The sequence below is a fragment of the Micropterus dolomieu genome, linkage group LG08 (genome assembly GCF_021292245.1).
Source record: "Micropterus dolomieu isolate WLL.071019.BEF.003 ecotype Adirondacks linkage group LG08, ASM2129224v1, whole genome shotgun sequence".
In the NCBI taxonomy this organism is placed as follows: domain Eukaryota; kingdom Metazoa; phylum Chordata; class Actinopteri; order Centrarchiformes; family Centrarchidae; genus Micropterus; species Micropterus dolomieu.
The window spans coordinates 22,122,130-22,136,183 of record NC_060157.1 but is presented as its reverse complement, the minus strand read 5'-3'; the positions used below and the strand labels follow the sequence as shown (position 1 = coordinate 22,136,183).

General features: G+C 39.1%; 1 protein-coding gene across 8 annotated transcripts in view; it reads right to left on the bottom strand.

Annotated features, from left to right (window-relative positions):
* Nucleotides 1-7,766: 7,766 nt before the first annotated feature.
* prdm16 (PR domain containing 16) overlaps nt 7,767-14,054 on the bottom strand; it is a 141,613-nt gene continuing 135,325 nt past the window's right edge. For all 8 annotated transcript variants that reach the window (XM_046056039.1, XM_046056038.1, XM_046056042.1 and 5 more), the window contains 3 exons: nt 13,535-13,706; nt 10,349-10,609; nt 7,767-9,059 (listed from right to left, as the gene is read on the bottom strand). In XM_046056039.1, coding sequence (XP_045911995.1) covers nt 9,047-9,059; nt 10,349-10,609; nt 13,535-13,706 — 446 coding nt within the window. In that variant the 3' untranslated portion in view covers nt 7,767-9,046. The remainder of the gene's footprint in view (nt 9,060-10,348; nt 10,610-13,534; nt 13,707-14,054) is intronic.

Here is a 14,054-nt window from a genome sequence, read left to right as displayed (position 1 = left end):
CAGGGATTGTGTGTTTGACTTCTGCGTGCAATGATTTTTTTTTCTTCTTCTGTGTGTGTTTTTTATTATCCTCTTCAACAAAGTTGTTATGAAAAGATTCAGGTGAATCCAATCACACATTTCCTGATGGCTATTTCCCCTGAATGAGAAGCACAGGAATATCCTCTGCCTGTGAATGATGGGGAAATGAAAAGTTCACAGGTTGATGGATGTGGACCAATCGCTGTGATGCACACAGTCCAGCAACAGTCTCTTCATAAAAACTTTGTTGAAGAGGATTATGTGAAGATTTTTTTTTAAAGTTGGTCTAATGTGAGGACCAAACACACAATCCTGAGTCCTACACTCTACCAACAGAGCTAACCAGAGACATTGAAAATCATATGGAAATTACCGTTCAGAAATGTTCGAACGACCGCTGTGTTAAACTACTGTTTTGTTATCTCAAGATCATGAGAGAATTGTCCCGTTATCACGGGAAAACATTTGAATGGATGGCTTAGGGCTTCCGTATTATAATGTCTTACAACTTGATACACACTAACATGAAGTGCAGCTGAGGCTGATGGGAAAACAGTAGTTTCGGTTGTAAAAATGTCACAGGACCAGTAAAGTTATCCTGAGGGGATGTCTATAATGGTCATCCATACAGTAGTAGTCACAACCCTGCCTCTCCATGATATTTCAGTCAATGCCAAAGTGGAGGACCGACTGAATAATCAAGATTTCCATCCCTAGACTCATGCAGCTAGCATGGCTAAAAAAGAACTCGCTTTTGTGTTGTTTGTTGAATCTGAGAGCACTTCCTATTGCTCAACTGTGTTGGAGCAATTTTAAAGGAAATTGATGATGCAGTAACATAATAGTAATAATAAATCATCAAAACTTACAGGCATTGTTTATTATGTTTTCAAGCACAAGCAGCTAAACTGAGGGAAATGGAGCTGCAGAAGACTGAGCTGGACAAGCTAAAGCAACAACTTCAAGGTAGGCCTACTGTGTGGAGATCATTCTTGCCTTGATAATGTATCATAAACAATGACAACAATGTATCACATTAAAAACAAAAACAATAAAAGTTTTTACAAATATGTTGCATAAGACTATTTCTTTATATTATTTATATTATTTTAAGCACAAACAGCTAAACTGAATGAATTGGAGTTACAGAAAACTGAGATGGGCAACCTAAAGCAACAACTTCAAGGTAATGTTTGGAGAACATCATGGTTCTGATAATGAAAGTAATTTAATAATAGTCTCATCAGAGACAAATATGTAATGATGTCACTTTTTTCAAGCACAAGCAGCAGAGCCGATCACCGTGAAAGCCAGGTCAAATGTCACAGAATACCAAGTTGAGGCTCTAAAGAGAGACGGAGAAGGTAAGAAATAAAACTAAACTATTTTATGTTTGAAGAGTTTCATTCTAAAAATATGTTCATCATACCTGAAATGGTGTATAGCACAAAAAGACAGAACATTTTTGTCATATTGCTGTATCCCAACAAATTAAGATCAATGACATTGCGCTCTCTCTCTCTCTCTCTCTCTCTCTCTCTCTCTCTCTCAGTCAAACAGGTAGCTTTCTGTGTTTTTAGTCTGTGGCAGGATATTTGACAATGGAAATCACCACAACACCTTCAGTGGACATCTGCTTTTCACCATGTGAGAGGGAAACAATCTTTCTATTTCTTTAGCTATATGATAGCCATGCACACACTGTAGCAGTGCACCCGTACTTATTGATAAAATTTCATCATAAATATTTATTGTCATTAAAAATCTTTCATTCTGGAGCCACGTGTTCACAGATTTTAAAGGAGCTGTACATTTGCTGCCACTAAATGTCAAACTAGAGCACCAGCATCTAAGAACAAAACATTTTATCTTGCAATCATTGTCAAACATACTTCACTCAAACTGGACAGAAACAAAATTAAACTTTGTGAGTCTTTCCACAACAATAATCAACCATGTTAGATGAGAAAAGAAACCGTCTGTTATAACAGTTTCACGCAGAGGGACTCTGGCTGTAAAAACTAAGCATAGAGAGGCTGGGATAACAACACAGGCAGAAGGAGTGTGAAGTCACTCTTTGCTCAGGATGCCATTAGTCTACTAAATCTTTACATAGCAAATAGCTGAGCTTTTCAGAATCCCATATGCAGAACCTTTGAGTAGGCTACATAATTATTCTAATTTTAATCTTTTACATTTGAATAAAAGCATCAGTATGTCGGAAAAGATTGTTTAACACATGATCATTTAAAAATAGAAAAATCAGTCTCTTATTGTTAGCATAAAAAAGTCATAGCTGTTTAACATTCATTGTACTTCTATTAAATATATTCATTAGATATGTTTTAAACTGGCTATGTGTTAGGTCTAGTCATTCATCAGAATATGGTAACAATATTATTTATACACACAGTAGTTGCATTTCAATGTCCAATTTTTATAACTTTAATGTTATTTAATTCTGCCTGTTCTTACACATTCTAATTTTAATTAAATTTTCAGGGTCTTGTGATGCTTTCACATGCTCATTATAAATACATACTTGACTTCTGTGATCTGGTGTTTTAGGCTATGCCTTCTCTGCATTCACATATTGTATTAGTCTGCTTCTTCATTTTAATACTTTGTGTAATAGTGTCAGTGGGTATACTGACCAAAAAAAGAGAAGTAAGAAATAGTTTTGGTATTGAACTAGTTAATGTCTGCACACATATGTTTGAAGATATGTTGTTATGCAAATTAATTTTGTATGTAAACTGTTGTTACATGTATGTGGTTCATTTAAGTGAAATCTACACGGAACTTATGAAACACTGGAACCTAATTTAATCTTAATATAATTGTGTAAAAAGTTAGTTTAATGTTTGAACAAATAGTTGTTAATTGAGACTGTTAATGTAATTGCCCCCTAAGTAAATGGTGTTTTGTTTGACTCATGGTATTGTGACCACTTCTCTGATTTGTTCAGGGATTCAAAAGTGTAGGTTTGTTTTCTAATGGTGGACACTATTAAACCTGCAACAGGTGATTTTTTTTGGCCACTTGGGGGTGGAAACAAGTTGTTGACATATCGCCTTTTGAGTTGATGGCGAACTTGTTAACAAACACAACTTACGCATTCAGCAGTTACAGAACATTCAGACTCAAAGCTGTGTTTTTGGTTTCTCCTGAGGAAAATATCTGGTTCTTCAGCTGCTAATTGGTTATGCCACTATGGTCACTTATTGTGGTTGTATATTGTTTTGCAAGGCAGGAAGCGTACAGTGGGTTTTTAGAGCTATGGAAGTGTTGAGCATACAGCTGGGAAGCTAAGCAATAAACTGAAACTCAATATAAAGCTGAGGGAAGCTGCAGATTCGGGTGATAATTCTCTGAAGGTAATCACTACGAGCAATCCTTTTACATTGTTATATTGTTCTCACATTGTCAGTGGATATATATGTAATTATAAAAATATCAACTATAGCCACTTTAAGTAATAGCCTACATCCTGCAATAATATACATCTGCTCAGTCTATCACAAATTACAATGGTTATCGTGTAATCCATAATAATGGTAGTACAGTACAAACAAAACACAAATAAAATAAAATAAATAACTAGAAAAAAATGCTATGTGAACCTCTTTCAACATGATTAGCACCCTGCTTAAGTCATGTTTTTGTTGATAGAGCCCTGATCCTTATATATAATGTTGTATTTTCACAGTTAGATATGCACTGTGCTTTATTACCTTACCTTTGACCGATGTTCGTTCTTCTTGTTTTTGGGAGTATATTAATACTAAATCCTCCTCTCAGATGCCATGTAGCCCCTACAACCTCCACCTGTCAGGTAGGGCAGTCTGTATGTAGCCTCAGATGCAAGACCCAGGGCCAAAGTCCCTGCCACACCATTGGCAGCTGCCCTCAATTTTGCTGCTCTGAGAAGGCTCACAATAATAACTGAAAGCAATTCAGATGAGCTCATCAAGCGCCTCTCTTCTCTCATTTACATCATGGTGGCTGAGCATTAAAAGGGCAGAATGTTGGTATGAAAATCAATCTCTAACCATAAAAGTGAGGGATCATATGCCCCTACCCTATCCCCAGGGGGTTAGGGTTAGGCCTGAGTGATGAGGAGCATTGGTGTAGCACAAAACTCTGGACTCTGTACATATCCTCCACTGCTGTCTCCACAGACACAAGACCAGAGCCCAATGCTTTGTATCTAATTTGCATTCATTGACTGTGTGTGATTTGTAGATTTTGTAGGGTAGTGGTCGGCAATAGGTGGCTGCTCACCTGCATCTGCACTCAACCTTATCCTGACACTTGCATGAACAGAAGAATAAAACTTCACATGCAGTTCACAAAGACTTGCAACTCGACTTTGACTTTAACTTTAACACAAATGACTCCTGATTTCACTTGAGCCTTTTGACTCCAACTGACTTGATACCTCCCCAAGCCCAAATCTAAATTATGATATTAAAAAAAAATGTGTGCTGCATATAGGCAACACACTGGTGCAGTGCTTAGTGCTGTCACCTCACAGCATGAAGGTTGTGGGTTCAAACCCCAGCCTTTCTGTGTGCACTTTGCATGTTATCCCTGTCTGTGTGGGTTCTCTCTGGGTGCTCTGGCTTCCTCCACTGCCAATACAATAGGTTAATTGGTGACCCAAAATTGTCCTTAGGTGTGAGTGTGACTGGTTGTTTGTCTATGTGTGGCCCTGTGATGGATTGGTGACCTGTCCAGGGTGTACCCTCCCTTTTGCCCGATGTCAGCTGGGATTGGTTCCAGCCCCCCCCCCCTTTATGTAATAGTTTTTTTTTCATTTTTAACTGAAAAATATGAAATGGTATTAAATTTGGGAAAGAGCACATTAAGACTTGTTTAGGATTTGAAACTCTAAGTTTAGGACTTGAGACTTGACTTGGGACCTGACTCAGACTTGCCTGTCTCGACTTGGGGCTTGAGTGCTAAGACTTCAGACTTACTTGTGACATCTAAAACAATCACTTGGTCCCACCTCTGCTGTAAACATGGAGGCCACAAAGGTTAGCATCTCAAATACAGACTGGTTACAATAGGACCCTTCAAGTTTAGTTTGTACAGTGTCAAAGAACATATTTATAAGACACCTTACTGTCCCTCCACATCGCTGCTGTCCTGCATGTTTCCATTCACTGTGGCCCCCGCTAGTGCACCATTGCAATGAGGTCAGAGTCCCATGAATTCACAATAATATTAACACACCTTTTATCTAGCTCTATCATTATTCTCTCTCCTCTTTTTCTACCCTTTCACCATGTCAGTGGGTAATATAGAATGATTTAACACCTGCTCAGAAAAGGTGTACATTTTCAGTTGTATCTTTACTCTACATTGTGACGCAACCCATTTTAATAGGTTATAGCTATGTGGTTATTTTGGATGTGGCTGTAAATGTCACAGAAACAGAAAAGCAGCATATTGTCAAATTTGAGAAGCTGGAACTAGGAAATGCTTGTAAGTTTTGCTTGATAAATGACTTAAACAATTAATCGACTTATTGTTTGAACTTTAGCTGATCCTATATGATAAATAATAATAGGGAAAATACTTTAACAGATTCACTTATAGCTTACAAATACACAGTGGACAGCTCATTTAAAAAGCACACAGGTTTTATTGCATATCAATTTCATGTATAAATTCTTCATAGCATTGGAAAGATTACATTTGGTATACATTTCTATTCTACAGAATTAACATCAGAGTCATATCTTTTCAATGAAATTTCTCTAAAGTACATCTTCAATAATCACAAGCATCAAAAGAACTGCAATTTCAGAATTGTTCAATATTATTCTACAATCCTTTATTGTTTTTCATTATGTCTTCTCCCACAAGTCTTTTCTATGTCTTTCAGAGCCACCTGTAAGGCAGTCAAGAACTTGAAGTCAAACCTACTAACCTAACCACATGTACAATAAGTGCATCTACGGATTTATTTTTTTCTTTTATTTTTTTCTCATTTTTTGATTTGATACACATTTCACAAATGGACATCATTATGACTGCTAAACACGTCATGCACAATATCTTTTTTTTGTTTGTTTTCAATAAACATAACAGAGGCGATATACAACTCAGATTCAAACAAAACAAGCACCATCCATTTAAACCCATATTTTTCAATGATTTTTTTCTTCAGACAAATGCATCATTGTTTTTCATTCTTTAAAATACTATACAGTTAAAAAGAAACAATATGTATATTTTTACTATCTCCTGTAACAGTGGGGGGAAAACAGCAACCATGTTCTATCATGCTGAAACATATGTCAGCGACCATCTGCCAGAATACTTTCTGAAGTTGGCAAAATGGAATACTTCAATGCCTTCAGTTCCTTTGCTTTACACAGCGCGTACTTATTACAGTAGTCCATGACATGAATTACTACATATAGTCAACTAAAAACTTAGCAACCCAAGTCTTTACATTTTATAACCATGAGTTGGAAAACAATGTGTTTACCATGAATGAAATCTCATTCAGTAGAATTATATAAAAAAAAGACTTCTGTCTTTAGAAAAATGAGATGACACATCAGTCCTAGCATCACACTACCACCTGCTGTGGTGAAGAAAAATTACAGTGCTTCTGTTTCAGATTTTTTTTATTTTATTTCTCCTATTGAGCAGGAGTTGCTCATTTGCTAAAAGTGAAACTAGCCAGAAAATGTATCTGTGTTCTAAGTTCTAGAGACGTAAGCCTGATCAATTTATGGCTTGGACCCATATGGTTAAATTTGAAAATACAGCATCAGGCTTAGTTCTGAAAGTCCCAGTACGCAGGAAGGATCAAGGCAACAATGATCAACAATGCTTACCCCCCCTGCCTCCTGCAGCTATCTACAGTTATCTACAGTAAATGACTCATGCCCTCCATGGCACAGCTACCTTGTAGAGCTTTCAGTATGATCTCACAAGTAGAACAGGGAATATAAAGTTATACTCATGATCAAGTGTTTCTCTTTTCCCCATCTAGAATCAAGTAGACTCTTGTTTTTTTTTTTTACATGTGTTGGAAGGATGGACCAGCAGAATGACAGTGTGTTTTAACACTATCTGTGTTTAGTTGACTCTCTTGTTTTGGTCTCATGAGTCCTTGCCTTATTTCTTGCATGACCAGCAATTTTGTCACTCCAATGCAGTGAAGACCAGATGTTCATGCAGATATGACCGTTTTAGACTTTTGGATTGTGTTATATAGGACAACTAATTTAAAAGAAAATATTCACTGGTTACACTACATGTATCAAATGAAAAACAGAGGGAAAAGGGAGCTTAATGTGGTAGAAACTAGTTAGATTCAATAGTTTGACAATGTAATGCCCCTTTCTGACATTTATAGTGAAAATTGTCCAGGTCTGGACGCCCCCCCATAATATTTGAAGCGATTTGAATAAGATGCATTCAGCATACTGGGTTGAACTGAATAAAAAAAACAACAACTAAACACTGCAGGACGTTACAATGCCAAATAGGATCTAAAACTAACTACAACTATCTTTCACTATAAATAAAACAATTAATTTCATGGGTTCTTTCCATTTTGGCACACTAACGCATCAAAACCAGAGATTCAGAATCTCCCTCGTGTTCTGGTAGGCGTTCATTCCTTCAGCAACAAGAAAAGAGGGATAAAATGACTTTTCTTCATTTTTACTCCTCCAGTCATGACAAAACAACCAAAAATAAATACATACACACACTTCAGAAATCAAATTTATAAGAGCGTAGTAAGAAAAAACAAACAAACTATGACAGCAAAGGCAAGCCCCTTGGAAATGAAATGATTGTCAGAGAACAAAACATTTTCTATGGGTTATTTGGCACATACCACTCTTGCTATGAACATCTAGGTTATTTTGTACATCATATGACAATATCATACGATTTTGGTCCTTCTCTAAAATAATTATATTAACAATTTAGCACGGTGGTGCCTACAAAGAAACAATACTGTGGTATCTAAGAGGAAAGAAACTAAAATAAAATTAACAAATGACGATGAAATAAACAAGCAGAGAAAGACTTTCCTCATTCTTTGAGTATGATTTAAATTCATTTTCAGCATGATCAAATTGGGTAACCAGTTACAATGGCTAGTGTCCCACATAACTCATTAAAATCACCAGTTGCTGTGCACATTTGAACATTGAACATCATTCACCATGTAATCACTCAAAAAAATCAACCAACTACTGGAACTGTCATTTCCTCAAGTAACATTTAGTGTGGTGCTAATGTTGATTCTGCAGTTATAACTGAAACAAGATCAGTAAATGAGTTGCCCATGATTGGTGGCGGAAACCTGGAGACAATAGTGCACGCGCCCACTATGTTCCTAGTGAAACACCACCACCTTGTGGACACTCAGTGCTAATGCAGTGCTGATGCTGCAGTGCTTGTAGTAGGCCGTGTACACAGACTTTAGAGACATACTCGTCATTAAGTGTCTTTAAGAGAGCCTTACGTAGGGTCTCTGTGGTGCTGGGGTGAGCCTTGTGGACTGGAGGAAAAATGCAGAGTGTCAATGCTGTTGAGAAGCATTCATCATGTCCTTCACATCAACAGGAGCTTAGCAGTGCTTTCTCTTTGATAGAGTCTTGCGAGACGCCTCACCTATAGGGGCAAATTCTCCCTCCTCATTCTCTCTCACACTCACACACAAACACGCGCACACAAATGAACACACATATCCACACAAATATATTCTTTCTATCTTGAATGTATGTGACACTGAATTCTTCTCCGGTCTCCACATATTCTCAATATTCACGTCCAACCAGTCTCTTGTATCTACCCATTTGCAAAACTTATGTTTCTCCTACTCTTCCTCTCTCTCTCTTCCTCTCTCTCTCTCTCATCTAGATGTGGTTGAGCGGGTGAAAGCTGCTTGTCTCAGACGGTCCACCTCCCATGCTCAGCCAAGCATCCAGAGAGTTCTGGGAGGGCGCGTGCAAAGGGTTGTTCTCTGAGAGAGACAGCATCATTGCATAAGCCTGCGGGAGAAAACAGGTGACTTTTAACAAGAGGAAACTATATGGTTAAATGTTTTCAAACACAAATTTTCTCTTGTCCAGTGACCTGTCAGAAAAATAAATGACTATTTTGATCTATTACACCTTAGGTCTAATTTCTGTAGCTTTGGCCATTATTTCAAGATTGTCTGACTGCTTGGCTTTCTTGCTCCACTGGCAATGTTGCCATGTTCCCAGACCACTGGTTATTATAATATCAATTGTAATTATGCGTCATTAGAATGTGTTAAGGCTGAAGGTCACAGAAGAGATAAGAGCAGTTTATAGGTAATATGTTAGTAGGTTAAGAGAAAGGAAAAGACGTGAGGGGGGCAGGACAAGAGGCGATTTTTAGCTACAGTTTCAGCCACCTTTTCTTTTATCAAGCACCTGAAAATGTGAAAGGATCTCAGCCCTTTATCTATTTATGCACAGGACACACTTTGCCCTTCCTCCTGTCTTATCAGAACAAGTCTTTTCTGTCCCTCCCTCTTTTAGAGGACATCCAAAAGCCAGTCACATACCTGGGTTTTAGCCTGCCTGTACAATGTCTCTTTCAATGCCTCCGACTCTAGCGAAGTGTTAAATATGTCTTTAACATCAAAGGGTTGCTCTTCACTGGCTGCTTTACGTAACCCCTCCAGGCTCTTGGGAAAGCTGGGCAGACCCTCCAGGTCCAAGAGAGACCCCTGCTCCTCTATACACCTGCACACCGATGGATGGATGGATGGATGGATGGATGGCAGAAATAGGGCAGTATTGAATGGTGGATTGGTGGATGAATGGATGAGTAAATGGATGTAAAGATGGACATAGGAGATAGAGGGAAAGTGATTGTAATGGAGGTGGGATTGAAATTTAAAGGAGGAAGTTTAGGTGAAAGATAACATGAAGAGAAGAGAAAAGGAGAGGTACGATTAATAAAAGGACAGGCAGAGGGAATAAATTTGGAAAGGAAAAAGGAGAGAAGAGTAGGAGAAGAAGCTGACCCCACATTTGCTAAACTTAAACTGAGTTTTGGGTATCTGTGAAGGGAATCTAAATATTCAGTTTATGTTTTCCTTCTGTCCATCCTTCTTAGGGTGTAGCCTTGTTTTAGTACTGACATTAGTTACAATAAAAGAATCTATAAAGGGCATAAACATAAATAGATGTTTGTCTATAGAAACAATATATGGTGTACAACTGCTGTGGTTGTTGAATTTAGATTTATGTAAAGAGTCCATGAACCCTCAACTTATGCGGCTTTCTATAGTTAACGAAATGAATACCTGCGAGTGTGTTCATAGCTCATAGCTAAAGGAGCCGTCTCCGTCTCTTCCTCCTCCTCGTCCTCCTCATACACTCCTGTTGTGACGGGACTCGGGGACTCGGGCGCCTCGTCGTGAGACTTCTCTGTCAGGCTGCCTTCCTCCTCCTCTTCATCGTCGCCCTCCACTTCCTCTTCCTCCTCCTCCAGGCCCTGGAGCCCTAGTTTGGAGTTGGACAAACTGTGGCTTGGTGGCTGCTCCTCCTCCTCTGCCTGGTCTGATCTACAGAGGGATGAAAGTAGACAGGAAGTGTTACTGTTTCAGAAAAACAATTTTCCTCCCACACTAGTGACATTTCAGTATAAGACACAGGCATTTAGAACTCATGTAAAGGTCTATTTATCCAGTCTGAGGCGCTGCATATTCTCAAACATTATTACAAAAGCAAAAAAAAAGGTTTCTAAAATTGTGAAAGGCAAAAATAATAACTGTCTCCAGTCGTTTCTGCCTCTTAGAGCAACTTTTAGCCAGCTCTCTTAGTTTCTGGAAGAACTGTATGAATGTGAGCAGTCTACCTAGCCAGTCAAGGAGGCCTTAAGAAAAAAGATGTAGTACCCAGGGTTTTTCAAAGATGCATAGAGGAACTAAAAAGAGAGAATATCTGGTTCTACTGCTTTGATTTTAAAAATGTTTCTTTTTACAAATTTGCAAATTCACATTGCTGAGTGCTCTTTTTATTGTTTACCAACAGTAATCCAAAAGTGAGAAGGACTTATTATTTTAGTTTGTTCTCTGAGCGCTATGTCCAGTCTTGAGCAGGGAGGCTGTTACCATTTCTCAACCATCTAAAGGCGTGACTCATCACAAGCAGAGAGAGAAACATAAACAATGTGTTGACAGCATGCATAGTCCAATTCCAGTGTCCACACAAACAACATGGGTGCTGAAAGTCTGCCTGGAGCACTTTTCAAACGGGCCACACATGATTAATTGGCCAGCTCCTCAGAAACAGAGCAGGAGATGGCCCGCTTCAGACTGGTTCCTCTACACCCTGTAATGGTGGAACATACTTTGTGTGACTGAAGGAAGACGATGGCTGATCTGCAAACAGGCTATCAGCACACCACCATTATGACCTGCCATCTGTACATTTTCCAGCCAGTATCCCAAACTCCCCCCTCCATCACCCCCAGACCACGATGTCATGGCTCATGATATCATTTCCTCTGGGACGGCAAATTTACCCTTTCCATTTTTTGCCACACAGTGGACATTTATCAAATCAGACAGGATTACCTCTGGGAAGGGGTGCACAGGGACAGGATTGGGTCACACACAGTGGGTGGGTAAATACGGTTAGGGGGACTTTAGGGGGGAAAAAGTTCTCCTCTTTCAATCTAGATTAAATATCACCATAATCAAATTGCAGAGCTGGTTGGCGGGGGAAAAGTCCATGTCTGTGTACAGAGAAAGAAGCGTAGCTCTGACATAGGGGGCCCTGGATTTTGTCATTTAGTCTAAACACGTCAGTTGGGTGTTTGTGTTAGCGGGCTGGGGGTATGGATATATCGGTAAGGGGGAAGAGCTCCATCATCAGTGGATCTCCTAGATATGTGCCTCAACCTGAGTCCCCCTCAGGGTTCAAACTGCCAGCCACTGTAGCCCAGTCCCAGACAAGGAACTAGCTCCAAATGTAGTTTTATCCAAACCATAGAGCTCAAGCCATAGCCTGGATCCTCATTCCAGCCCTAATTATGACCTGGACTATGGTCCAGAGGAGACAAATACCTCCACTGCGCGCTGGCAATATCTGTGTACATCTAAAACCTCTAACTTTTTTGTTTGAAACTTCCCACCCTCAGAAAAGCAGGGCTGTATCAGCATCTACGACGTCCCCAGCTTGAAAACTGGTCAAACAAAGTTTTCATGTGAAAACAAAACCTACCATGGACTTCTATTTTGACTGGCTATGAAGCTGAAATTTTTTAAAAGGGGAAGAAACTATGTTGCGAGGGCGGTTAAGAGCGATTACAGATAGTCATCCATGAATGTGTGTTTGTGTTCGGCTTTTGACTTCAGTCACTCAGAGGGAGAATAAACAGTGGGCTGTCTGGTGGGAGGACAGAAAGCATAATACTTAGCCTGAATTACAGATATTAAAATGTCAGACCAGCTTGTTGTGGATGAGACTCGGTATTGATCCCAGATGGCAGAGGGGCTAAATTGCCACTGGGTCTGCTGGCCATAATATGTGTTGACAAGAAGGAGGGGGGATGATGGAAGAAGAGACAGACAGAAAGTGAGACTACCCGAAAGGAATTCACATTGAAAGAGGAAGAGATGAAGAGTATATAGAGTCAAGGAAAGAGGCAAACCACTGACTGAAAGAGAAAAACATTTCATCCTCCTTTTCTTTTCCGATACCCTCTCTTGCCTGAAAGTTTCCCACCAACTGAGCTACTAACATTGAAAGCATTTCAGGACTCAAAGCAGAAAGCTTTTTGTCCATTGGCAGTTAGGTTTAAAAATAGACCTAGCCATTTTCATAGTTTTCCAAGCAAGTTGTGTTTCTTAGAGTGCAGGAAAAAAAGACACACAGGATGATCACTCCTGCTAGAGTTACTGGTAAGCAGAGTAATTGACTAATTACAGAGGCATACAGCAGGTATAAATTGCTATTTGTCACAAAGAGAGTTTTAATAAAATGTGTGATATGGCTGAAATGTATCAAACTGGAGATGGAAAGAAAAAAAAACGTTTTGTTTTATTTTTGTAATATTTAATTAACATCCATCCATCTACCATTATCTTCCGCTAATCCGGGATCGGGTCGTGTGGCCGCAAATTACAATGTAATTAGCAATGGCATTTAAAAGTTGCTGTTGCAGATTAAACGGTTCATCCTAACCTACTGTTAGTATGTGGTATGGAATTAGGACACAACTCTGACTATTACCATACAAAATCACGCCACTAGAGATCACTGTGCACCAAGTACTAGCATGTACACTATGATGTTGTGTGCAGGGAGGGAGGGAGGGAAGGAAGTAGTAAGAGCACTGTTGCTTTTAGTTGACAACATGTGTGTTTGTTCCTGCTTTTCCATACCTGTCTGGACCACATGTCATGATAAGAGAAGAAATATTTTTTTCTTTGCAAAAAAATCACAATACAAATGTGGCCCGTGCAAGCAACTTTTCTTGTTACCTCTTATCCGTGGAGCTGGAGGCCTGGTTCATCTCACTGTTTGAAATGAAATTGCGGATTTCTGAGAAGTACGAGTCCTCCTTCTCATCTAAAAGTGCATGATTGTCTGGCTCGGAGTTTGGGGAGGAGATGGTGGTTCCTAGGTTGGAAAGCATCCCGGACTGTTGGCTCACTGTTGGGGAAAGCGTGCAGACGTACAAATCCATACACATGCACACCAGCCCACCACACACACACACACACACACACACACACACACACACACACACACACACACACACACACACACACACACACACACACACACACACACACACACATAAACACATAAGGGGGATTAGTTTGATGATCATCAGATATACATAATAGATGAGTTTAAGGAAATTCTAAATATTAAGATATATTATTTTACACAGTCTTCACATTTTAATATCACATCAAAAAGCTGATTGGTTTGGTTCAAAAATGGACATGAACATATTTTGACAAACAGGATAATGTTTATGGTATGTTATGTAGA